At 39.4% G+C, this 12,823-nt stretch overlaps 1 protein-coding gene across 17 annotated transcripts in view; it reads right to left on the bottom strand.

Moving 5' to 3' along the window:
• Positions 1-5,903: 5,903 nt before the first annotated feature.
• Positions 5,904-12,823, bottom strand: part of LOC129189109 (R3H domain-containing protein 1-like) — a 40,941-nt gene continuing 34,021 nt past the window's right edge. For 9 of the 17 annotated variants that reach the window (XM_054790478.1, XM_054790492.1, XM_054790483.1 and 6 more), the window contains 3 exons: positions 11,673-11,838; positions 7,086-7,183; positions 6,411-7,004 (listed from right to left, as the gene is read on the bottom strand). In XM_054790478.1, coding sequence (XP_054646453.1) covers positions 6,882-7,004; positions 7,086-7,183; positions 11,673-11,838 — 387 coding nt within the window. In that variant the 3' untranslated portion in view covers positions 6,411-6,881. Of the gene's footprint in view, positions 6,229-6,410; positions 7,005-7,085; positions 7,184-11,672; positions 11,839-12,823 lie in introns of those variants that run through there. The other 8 variants (XM_054790537.1, XM_054790527.1, XM_054790470.1 and 5 more) reach the window with 7 other exon arrangements.

Raw genomic sequence — 12,823 nt, 5'->3', positions numbered from 1 at the left:
TATATATATATATATATATATATATATATATATATATATATATATATATATATATATATTTTGGTGACTGGTCAGATGTCTGCACTAAAAACTAAAAGTACCTCCATACTGCATTTACTTTAAGCCTATAATTTTGGCCCGGCAAGTGAACGCGAGAGGAGCCGCCAAATCATGCAGATGGTTTAATCCTGGCCTCATAACATTGGATTTACTCCCCATTGAATTTAAGCCCTTGCTTGCATGTGGAAGATAAAACAACCTGTTTGCAACCAGCCGCCTGCACACTTTGCATCAAAGTGGAGCCCCGCCTGGTCTCTGACTGCACTGATGGGCCGATGACTATCACCAACAAAGGGAAGATTATCTCATTGTTTACATCCAGGACAAGGTTGCTTTAGCCCAAGCTTTACATGCCAGTTTAACACGGGCACCATTACCTCACTTGCGGGTGGAGCATTTACAATAAAAACAACGAAAAAACACTTTCTCATAAATCACTTCCACGTCCTAAGTATATAAGCTTCCAATTTGGGGACAATGGGAATATATTTTTTTTAGCAGAAGGATCGTCAAAGTGAAAAGCGAACCATCTGGGCTTTGTTTGGCACACTAGTGGGAGGCTGAGGATTTATTTTCAGCGACGCATTACAGTCCAACTCTACGCCCACAGCTCGCACAGATATGCACACACGAGGCAGGAGATGATGATGAGCGATGCTTTCCAAGACAAATATACATCCCATGGTGTCATAACGAGAAGCCTCATAAACCCAGCTATAATCACAGCTCCTCGATGTCACACCTGTGCTTACCACTTGCGCTGATTGTTTTCAATTGAGTACGACTGCTAAATAACCCACCATGGGGCCAAAGAAAGTTAGGAGTGCAAGCAAGCGCTTTGACAAAGAAGGTGTCAAACACTGTTGAAATGGATCTCACCAGGATGCAAAACTATAACTATTCTCCCTAAAATATATATTTTTTAAATATTTTTGGGTGTCTGGAACGGATTATTTGCTGTGGGACAAATTGCTCGGTGGTTTTCGTACATTCCAGTCTTTCCATTGTACTTAATTAGCAAAATACTTTAGTTACATGAAAAGCATTTTTTTTTTTTTTTTTATGAAGTGACTGCTAAACTAATCATTTTTATGTGTGGTGGAAGTTAGGGGTAGGATCCAAATATCGGTAATATTGATACCAAAGAGTGTGTCAGTATTGGATCGATACTAGCACCATGAAATTGATATTATTCAGCTCTTTTTTTACTGTTCATTGTCACAAATATCTGTGTGTTTTTGGTTGTGGTCATAACGCTCCATTGTTGATATGATATTAATTCAGTGGATCCCCGCGCATTCATGATTCAACATTCACGGCCCCGCAAATTCACTCATTTGTGGTTCAATTTTTTTTCTCTCTTTGAAAATACTTTTTTTCCCCCCCACAGGAAACACATCGTACAGTCGCACCGGGGGTCAGTAGAAAACTGAGCCGTACAAAAACTGATTGACTTGATGATGTTTCCCATAGAAAACAAATGTAAATACAATGAATCCATTCCAGACACCCAGAAATATTAACACAAAACACATTTTATTCAGAACAATTATAGTTTTAAATGAAAAAAAACAATGTGAAATACAGTCATCCCTCGTTTATCACAATTAATTGGTTCCAGACCTGGCCTTGATAAGTGAATTTCCACAAAGTACGATTCCTTATTTACAACTTGAATCTTTTTGTTGTTATAGCACAGAAAAGCTATTATTAATATTAATACATTTTCGTAGTTTGAGCAGAGAAAATGTGTTTAGGACTTTCTAAATAATTTTTAAAAATCATTATTAGAGCCTTGTAGACATGAAATAAAGTCACCTTTACGCTCCTATTAGTCTTTGTTTACACCACATTGCGCAATTCTGACGCGCAGGCTACGGGACGTCTGAAGGGACACAAGGCAGGAGAAGACGGCCGCCGCTTTATGAACTGCAATATTCCAGCTAACGAGTTAGCCTCCAAGCGCTTGAAACGGAGTGGGGGAGAAGTACAAAGTGACCACAACACTACGTATGACTTGTGTTTCAACATGTTTGACTACTATTATAGGCCGTTGTGACCCACGAAACAGCAAGCATGTATTATTTTTTGAAAACCCGCAAACCGGCGAGGGACGACTAGTGCGGCCTGGCTCCTGGAACGAAACATAACGTTTGATGCCGGTCATTAGCAGGTCTGCCTGCTGTGATGTGGTCAGTAATGGCGTCGTACAGTAAGGATGACGTGGGCATTTCATTCGCCAAAATGGTCCAAATGTACAAGACAAACCTCACCTCAGTTGCTGTTGCTGTGCTCGTTATGTGCGCGGTAGCGACGCATGTAAATCTAAATTGTAAATACGTAGAGTAAACAGTCCCCAGTCTTCCGAAGCACATCCTCTAAATGGTTCCCATGGGTACCAATTACGCCGTGTGAAATGGAAAGTGCTGCACCATGACAACACTTGCATAGTGCGTATTGTGCTTAAAGATCTCCCACTGAATAATGACAACGAAGCCCTGGTAATTTATTATTAAGCTCCAGTGGGACTGGTTCTCTTAACCAACCAATGGCCTCTGCTATATACAGTAAGTCTCTTTAAAAAAAGGATAATGTACACAACCTTGAATGAATGCCACACATGTAGCTCATTAGTTGTATTTAGATTTGATAAAATAACAGTTTCATTTGATTTGGACATATATACGTTTGACGCTGGTGTACAGCACACATTACAATTGGCAATTCCACATGTCCAAAAGGAGAAACTGGGAGTAGAACCGCTGCTCCTCTGCATTGAGAGGAGCCAGATGAGGTGGCTCGGGCCTCCGGGCACGTCCAACTGCTAGGAGGCCTCGGGGAAGACCCAGGACACGTTGGAGAGACTATGTCTCTCAACAGGATCCACCGGGAGGAGCTGGATGAAGTAGACGGGGAGAGGGAAGTCGGGGCTTTCCGTGACCCGACCTCGGAAAAGCAAACGGATGGAATACAAAAATGTGTTAGAATGAAGTTGAGGTTTATAAATCCATCCATCCTTTTTCTATGCCGCTTATACTAATTAGGCTCGCGGGGGTATGCCAGAGCCTATCCCAGCTGACTTATACACTTTTCTCAGACAGGCATGAACATTTTCTCACGTTTCTCTCTTGTTTAAACACTCTCAAAGTTCAAATTTCGTTTGAATTTTAATGACCAACCTACGAGGTTGGACACAAGAAATTACTAAGCGACTCACTCATATTTCACTCCTCCGACCGTGCCTCTTCGTCCTGGCGCCGTTCCGCTGTAGCGTTTTTGTATCCTTGTTATCCTTTCCTCACACGGTTAGCTTCTTCTGCTTCGTCTATTGTTTACAGTTTTGGCGGTTAGCAAGTAGCTCACACTTTAGCTAGTTTGGTAGCCATGACCACAACAAGAAGTCGATTGATTGGCTGTAGACCATTGTCAATCAGGACGCAGGACACAATGGGCGGCGCAGACAGAAGAGAGGATAGAGAAACCCCTGCCTGTGCTCAGCCACAGAACTACAACACTCAATTTCCCACAATGCAATTCTTCTTAAAGGGCCAGGCTTGGCCTGTACATACTGTATACACGATAATAAACGATGAAGCGGTTAATATTTGACACATACGTTGTTGGATGATGTGCAAACATTGTCATATTTCAGATAATCCTACAAACATGGAGAATAAGGAGTAAGTGCAGTTGTATTTCCCTGTGGTTCAGGATTCTTCTTCCTTTTACTTTATAAACAGCAACTGCTTGTACTGTTTCTTCAAATGGCTCATTTTAGTGTTTTAAATTACAGGTCATACTTCTCCTCTCTTGAGGAGAAGAATTGTATTACGTTTTTGGGTAGCAGGTTAGCTTTTGCTTTATGCATAATTTTAGCAAGTATAATTTGTATTATATGCATTAGAGCTGCCACAATTAATCGATTAATCAATGGTTAATCGGTTACCCGGTTAATCAACAACTATTTTGGTAATCGATTAATCGTTTTTTCATTGAAATACGGTATGTAAATATCCTCTGATTTCAGCCACTCAAATGTGAATATTTTTTAGTTTTCTTAGAAAGCAGACTTACTACCTTTGTAGTATACAATACAAGATATTCACACACAAAACAGCGATGAGCATTTTTGCCTCTTTTCGGATATGTTGCAGCCCCAACCACTAACTGTAGGTGCTTGCTTCACATTCATTTGGTCCATCTGAGGCCTGACTATGGATTACTCCATTGATCGAAACAACACGCTTCAGATTAATCAACTAAGAAAATAATCATGATTGTATTTTTGTGTACACTTATGGTTTTACTGAAGCTATTTGACAAACATTTAGATTTTTTATTATTTAACATTTTCACAGAATATTCAAGCGGCAACCTGGCGTTTGTGCACTTATTTGCGCTGTCAGTTCAAACTGTCAATTTCTGAATAAAGAAGTGGATTATTTTAAAAATCAGATTAAGTAATAATAAAAAATAATCGACCGGTTAATAAGTTATTAAAATAATCGATAGTTGAAGCACTAATATGTATTATTTAATTTGGCATGTGAAACTGATAATTCGCCCTTGCAGTTAGGGCTTCTGTCCACTTGGAGTCGCTACTTGCTCACAATGACGATAGACGTTTGGATTTAAATGCTGACCTTTTGTTTCCCCTTTCTGTTTTGGACCATTTTAATTAATACACGTGCAGTGGAACTTACATTGTAATTGACCAACATAAGTTAATTAAATATATGTAAATTAAACAGTACACATCGCGGTGGATGAATTACTGCAGGTGAATGAAGGACAAAACGTCGTCACAGGAGTGATCTTAATACATAAAAAAAATCAAAATGCATTTTCTTTCTTTTTTTTTTTTAATTTTCCGAAAAAGCGATTTGTGCAAACATTTGCACAATTGATTATTTTCTTATGAAATAATTAATTACGACAAAAACTAAAAGCAGCAAAAAGCCATTTAAGATGTTTCGGCCATGAACACGCCAGAGAGAGAACAGTAATGACACATTAAACATTACAGTTCAAAACAATTTCATTTTTCTTACAACAAAATGCTTGGGGAGAGAAAAAAAAAGGGTCACTGTGTGTAGTGAAAACGTTTATTGGTTTAAACAACCTCAAACACACAAGTGTCAAACACACTCATATTCACACCAGAAATTCTAAGGAAACTGAAGCTAAGGAGAGTAACAAACTTGCTTGCATTTTCATGTGCATACAAACATTTCGATGAAATTAAAACTGGAAAAAAAAAAAAAAAAAGAGGGTGGCCCGATTCAGTGCGACAACTGCAAGAAGGTACCACCAAAACAAACTCCAGCTTGCTCATCACTTCAGTGCAAATGCAACAGTCACTGTGACAAAGTGACTTCAATTAGATATGTGGGATATACTGTGTGTGTGTGTGTGTGTGTGTGTGTGTGTATATATTTCTATATTAAGTGTTATTTATTGTTTGGCCGCATTCCATAATTGCTGCTCCCCTTATGAGTGAAAACAGTTCCTGCTTGGACACCAACAAGAGCGTTAAATAAGTTTTATGGTCCGTTTTCATGATTCTAATCCGAATTTCCTAATGTTCCACAATTTGCTGCTACAAAAAAAATAAAAATAAAATAAACAAGCTATGGTCTTGAGTTCTGCAGTCAAAAAAAAAAAAAGTTCAGTTTCTACCTTCTAGAGACCTGTTGGCGGGGGGGTGAGGGGAATGAAAGAATAAAAATAAAGTAAAACGAGAGAACATTCACTCCTCAAACAAGGATACTGATTTGGGACGTGAGGCGCTGACAGTCCAGACTGAGGCAGCAGAGGTTGGAGGTGCTTTCACAGGGTGCTCCACTGATGCACCAACAACTTAGCAGCGAGGTACTTGGGTACGAGTTCTGCTGTGGTGCAGCAGGGTGCTGGGTGGTGGTGGGGTGGCGGGTGGGGGGTCACCGTGGCACAGGTAGAGTAGAGTGAGGCCGTTTTTAGGTTGAGAGTGTTGCGCAACCAGGAGTTGACGTCGTGTCAGTTCACCCCTTTTTGCAGACGCGTGCCGGGAGGTTTTTTACGAGTCCATCTCGCTGGTCCTCGCTCCCCCCCGACACCCTGTCACCCCCTCCCCCCGGCCCCCTCGCGTCTCTCAAGGATCCATCACTTTCAAGATGTGACTGCTCACTGCTGACAAACAGCCACATAGCCAGGAAATAAAACAACTGTCATGGCTGGAGAGGAAAAAGCAGACGTGCACCAGGGGAGGCTTCAACAAACCGCTGCCGTCAGCATCAAACGCGTGAGGTATGAGAAATCGCAATACTTGATTACGCATTCAAAAAGTGCACAAATGACAGTCGGGGATCCAAAAAAAAAAAAAAAAAAAAAAAAAAAAAAAAAAAAACGAAATTAAAAAGCGCCTGCACTGCTCGGTGTGCTCATGTGCAGCCCACTGGGCTGCCTCCTTGATTGTTTGAGCGAGATTGTTGACAAGCACACCTGCAAAGTGCATGGAATGTGTCGGCGAGTGCAAAAATATGACACAGTATTTAAAATGATCAGCACAAATTCAGTCAGGCCCCCACGCGGGCTGCCGGTTCTACTGCCAGGTGCAAAATCTGCCGTCCTCGTCATTTATTGTGCTTACATCCACCTTTTCGTCACGTAGACAGGCAGCAGGTTTTGACACAATTAAAAAAAAAAAAAAAAAACTGGTTAATTCGATAAAGACACCCAATATGAGGTGTATTGTTCTTTTTCCCCCAGCATAATTGCCCTGAAGTGATATCTAATCACCTACATTAGCACACTTGTGTTGCGAGTGCAAAATAAGCGCCGTGTTAAATCAATTCAAGCCTCCCTCTGGACGTCGTATTACCTGCTGCACCTACGCTGTGATCTGAAGGTAAAGACTTTCTGCTGGCCTTCCTTCCATGACCGCTACGCCAAACCCCTATTGGAGCCTGAGGAGAGAGGCAGGGTCACAGCATGCTAACAATACCAAGCAATAAAAGGCTATTTGATAGAGAAAACGTGCGTCTGACCTGATGTTTTGCCAAAATGTGTGCCGTGTGGATGAGCGGAGGTCGGATGGCGTGCTTGTACTGCAGAGGCTGACCCAGTAGAGAGTAGTGTGCTTCACCTACACGGAGTTACATCAGTCACATCTTCACCAGAACGACATACTCTCCATATTTGGACATAGATGCATGTTATGAGACAGTACAGTGACAACATGCTGAATGTGCTATGGAGAGATGCTACTGACATCGCCCAGCACTTGGTTCCCTGAGCATACACTGTAGGCAGCAGCGCTTCCCTCAATCACATTATGCTTCTTCTATTGGATGCATTTCAGAAATAAACACTGTTTGCGCAAAAGTAATACTGCAATATGCCATGTAAGTTATAGAAAGTGTTATATTTAATTGAAACATTTTTGTCTCGACAAAAGTCATTTAAAAAATCATGGCCAATGAACTCATTCAATACCAAAGATGTGGTTCTACGTTGCGTTTTGCACGAGGGGCAAAACGAGGTCGATGGCGCAACTCTTCACTAGTGCAGTTTCACTTTCAGAGCAATTTCAAGCCATAAAAACGGCCACAAGGTGGCAGTAGTGCATCTGATAAGCTGGGCAGAGATCATGTAGATATAAGAATCACATGACAGCGAGGAGGAAGTGAGGGAGCGTGGGGGAGCGTAGCGTGCACGAGGTTACGCATTGTAGGACATTTTAATGCGTGCACACACACAGTTCAGTTCCAGATGTGAACATTGTAAATAGTTCATGGTGTTATATTTGTAAATAAGCTGTAAAATGACCCCTTCATTGTGTTGTTTATGTTGTGGTATAATTGTTTCGATATTTGAGCTGTCACAAAAGCAAAAAAATATTTGTGTCCAAGTTAAAGTTATGCTTGAAATGTATCTTTGTCATAAAAAGCTGGTTTTCTCCATTTTGTAGTTGGGAACTGATATTTTCCTGAAACGTCCCCATGCCCTAGTGCTGGTTACTAAAGGACGGAAAAAGGTAGAAAAACTTTTTTTTTCCTGATGAAAAATGGGCGCCTACTCTTTCTTTTGGCAGGTTGCGTGTTCATATCGCCAAATACTCTGCGTGCCTTGAAAGATCAGTCAAAATCATCTAAAATGCGATACTGAAGGTTGCCTTTTGAAATGGCCGGGATTGAAAGAGTTCAAGAAAGCTGCTTTAATTGACGTTGTGTCGTTTGCAAATGAAACAGGCTCTTAGAGCCCGCTCTTTCAATTGAACGAGACCCCCCTTTTTTTTTTTTCCCTGTGAAAACCGCAAGAGATTGGTCGAAACAGATGGAAAGGTGAGGAAAATGAGCAGCAGGAAAGAAAAGCTGAGACACTTAGCGTTTCTGAATTCTGAAGACTATTAAAAACGTTTACCTGGATGCTTTTTCTTTTAGTTGCACATTTTCATTTATATTTATTTCATTCAACACGTACAAAAACATTTTCCGTAATTAATGCATACGCATCATGGCAAGCCACGCCTCTCACAGTGAGGCACCCCACAGAGGCAAACAGCGTCTGCCGCTCTTTTGTGACCGGAACACATGGACACAGTGCAATTCCAACACCATGTATGCATCTCCAAGTCCAAACAAACACGTCTCTAGTCCGGAACCACACTTCCTCATCGTCGCTCAACTACCGCAAGATGCATTCGCAGACACTCCGAACATCACAATAACGTCTTTATTATGCGCATAGGTGTGGTCCAACTAAACAGAAAGACAAAGGAAAACAATAAGCGGGTATTCTTATCGCTCACTTTGCAACTCTCAATGCGGAAGTACAACTTTCTTCATTCAAGTATGCTTGGAAATCCGAGAAAATAAACTCAAAACGTGAGTTCAACTTAAGGTACGTGGTGTCTTTGAATGCAACCCCGTCAACGTGTGATTCAAATGTTCTGCGACTATACAAGAAACTAGTGTTGGGTAGCGAGGTTCTCAGACATGTTAGCTATCTTGATTAGCTAGCTTGATTGAAATGTTCAGTTTATTTGGAGCTGTTAATACACGCAAATATAGTTCATCCTGTCCTGTGTTTTATCTTTCTTTCAATAAAATACAGTAAAAATGGCCATGGTTGCAAATGGTGATTAATCATGATTAATTTATTTGAAAACTGATTAATCTGATTAAAATTTGTAATCATTTGACAGCCCTAAAATATATATACATAAATATATACATATATACACACATAAATATATATACATATATATATATATATATATACACATAAATATATATATATATATATATATATATATACACATAAATATATATATATATACACATAAATATATATATATATATATATATATATATATATATATATATACACATAAATATATATATATATATATATATATATATATATATACACATATACATAAATATATATATACATAAATATATATATATATATATATATATACATAAATATATATATATATACATATATATATATACATATACATAAATATATACATATATATACATATATATACATATATACATAAATATATATATATATATATATATATATATACATATATACATAAATATATATACATATATACATAAATATATATACATATATACATAAATATATATACATATATATATATATATACATATATACATAAATATATATATATATATACATAAATATACATATATACATAAATATATATATATATACATAAATATACATATACACATAAATATATATATACACATAAATATATATATACACATAAATATATATATATATATATATATATATATATATATATATATTTTTTTTTTTTTTTTTTCACGACACGTCGGACTATAGTCTACTATGTGCGCTCTTATTTTGGTTACCTGGTGCAATGTGCAGCTGCCTTATGGTTGCTCGAAAGTGTGAGCAGCGGTACCTGTTCTTTTGGAGTCAGCACTATTTAGACCTGTCACGATAATCGATAAATCGAATGATCACAAAAAAAAAAGAAAACAAGTAGATAATTATGACATTGACATGTGCATGTACACGTGTTCCATCTGCTCATCTCTCTGTGCCTCACTGGCTGGATGACAAGAGGGTTCACTCTGCATCCGTCTGTGCACATTGGTTCCATAGTGGAATGAACAGAGAGAGTGGGCCCTCATCTCATTCAGCCTGTGTGTGGAGGCGGGGCTATTCGCGAGTGGATACACAGGGTTTAGCCGTTAGCTTTGTGAGGCAGCATACGCTAACATGAAGAAGGCGCAGAAGCGATGGGTTTTGAGGTGAATGCCACAGCCGACAGCTACAATGTGGGAACATTTCGGTTTCAAAAAGAATGAACATGGTGAGCGCATGAACACTGACAACCGACACGGACAAAAAAAAAAAACTACTGATGTAGGTGCCTCGGGCAGCAGAGCCTTCGTCCCGACAGTCAACACCTACTGAGGCGTCTGGTCGGCAAATATAACCAAAACAGTGCAAAATGGTGCCCTCTCACAAACAATGTCGCTGGCTACATTGCAAAAACATACATACAGGCAACTTCAGGCCTAGCGCTACTATTTATGCGGAGCCGCATTACACACAAAGAGAAAAATGTCACACTATACACTCATTGCAAACGGCATATTTACAATCTGAAGGCCAAACTTGGAAATAATTGCAGACGGCGGACATACTGAGCTTGTTGCTGTGTGGAGCACGCCATCTCTTGTGAGCCGACATCAGTGCCGGCAGAAAGAAACTACACCGATATGATCGGATAGCTAATTTTTACGCCAATATCAGCATATATCCCTATTGCAATGCTAAAACAATTGATGCATTTGCGATGATTCAACCCCTAATGTAAATTTCAATACATGACCAAATTAAAAAACAATAAAAAAAAAATTGTGTCCGTTTGTAATATTAAATGTTCAAAGATATTTAAATTGTTCTTTTGTTGGTTTATCACACTAAGTGCATAAACTGCAATGTAATTTGAATGTAATTCATTTTGTGTGCAACTGTATAGCAGCATGTAGCATTACACCACCAAGGCCAAAAGTATTGCATATAATAACTCAGTGCATAATTATTGTGTATTTATCTTGCATGAATGCATACCAGATTTCCTCACTCAGTGGCCATTGTGGCTTTGTTGATGATGTCTGAGTGGTAAGGCGTTTAGTAGTAATGCATTTTTATAATAGTAATATGACATATTTGCTATATTTTCCCACAAATGATGATATTTAATTAGAATAGCACCTATTACATTATTTCTTAACATGAATATATTAGTATATATATATATCATATTATAGCAACTGTGACTTACTGCAGGGACAATATGTGGTTGTGCTTGTCCTGCATAAAATAAAGCCACTAAACCTTTTCTTTAAACTCCAGTGTAAAGTTCAGATGCCATGTTTGCGCACGGCATCTATTTGGGGAAACGGGGTATATGGGAAGGATTAAACACCCCAAACATACTAACGGGCTTTCAGAAATGTAGAGAACCATTGTTGTGGTGGGAACACCTCACATATTTTTACTCTTTCAAAAGGAACTTGTTTTGAGCCAAGTTTGGGTTGCAAGAGCATCGACACCTGTGAGTCCTTGCTGACCTTGTCCACTGGGGCAGAAGGCTGTAGGGAGCTGCAGTTGGTGCTGGTGGGCCATGACAGGGATGGACGAGATGCCCGTCGGGAGGCCCTTGACGCTGGGCGACTGGCCCGGCGAGGGAGTGAGTGCCGGGGACGAGGGCGGGCTGCTCTACACACAACACGCCAGTAGTGGGGCCAAGGACAACGAGGAGAAAACACAAACACTTTCATTCAAAAACACAGATTAGTATTTTTTCCCCCTCCATTTTGCACAGTTGTCTTCGAATTGAAGTTGTCACTTTCATGTAGCACTGCCATCCACATTAGCTGCTCTAATGTACCGTTGCAGCCTTCTGCTTTTATGTTCGCGTTATTTTCAGCTTGCAGTCTTCCATCCGTACCATACTTGGATAATCCCCTCAGCAAACGGTTTGAAAATAGCTTTCTCTTAGAAGGGACTGTTTGCACCATTACGCGGCTGCCTAGAGGGCGCCAACGTTCTTCTAACTTGCTTCAAGAATCATATGCTGCTCACTTCCTCCACTTCCCCACTCCGGGCACTTAAGCCACGCCCCATGTAACACACACACACTCGATATGTTTGTTGGCAGCTAATGTCAGTGATTTGGCAAAGTTTAGCAACTAGTGTTAGCTATCATTGAAGGCGTAGCATTTACAGCAGTAGTCACCAACCTTTTTGAGCCCAAGAACCCTGGTCCCGGCCGTGAACCTGCGCAAGATCCTTTATTAATTACTTAATTACTTATAATTTCATCATATGTTGTAATATTTTTCCTTTTTTTCCTGTATGTTCCATGATGTATGGGAATTAAATCTATGTTCTTCTTTTCTTTTCAGATGGATTATTTTGTTTGAAATTGGAAAGTTACGTCTTCCATCCCACAAGAGTTCCTTGTGAAATACGTTAATGCGGTTCCCAGGCGGCTTGAGAAACTGGTGGCAAATGCTGGCGCCCATATCGAATTTTAAATAAAACTCTGTGCATTGCACTTTCTTCTCATGTTCATTTCTTCTAAGAATTATAGTTCAGAAATCAAATTACAAGTACTTCAAAAAGAGGAGTTACTTTTCAAAATCACCCTGTGTGTGTGTGTGTATATACACACACACACACACACACACACACAGAGTCA

This window comes from Dunckerocampus dactyliophorus, chromosome 1 (genome assembly GCF_027744805.1).
Source record: "Dunckerocampus dactyliophorus isolate RoL2022-P2 chromosome 1, RoL_Ddac_1.1, whole genome shotgun sequence".
NCBI lineage: Eukaryota > Metazoa > Chordata > Actinopteri > Syngnathiformes > Syngnathidae > Dunckerocampus > Dunckerocampus dactyliophorus.
This window is presented reverse-complemented; position numbering and strand designations above follow the sequence as displayed.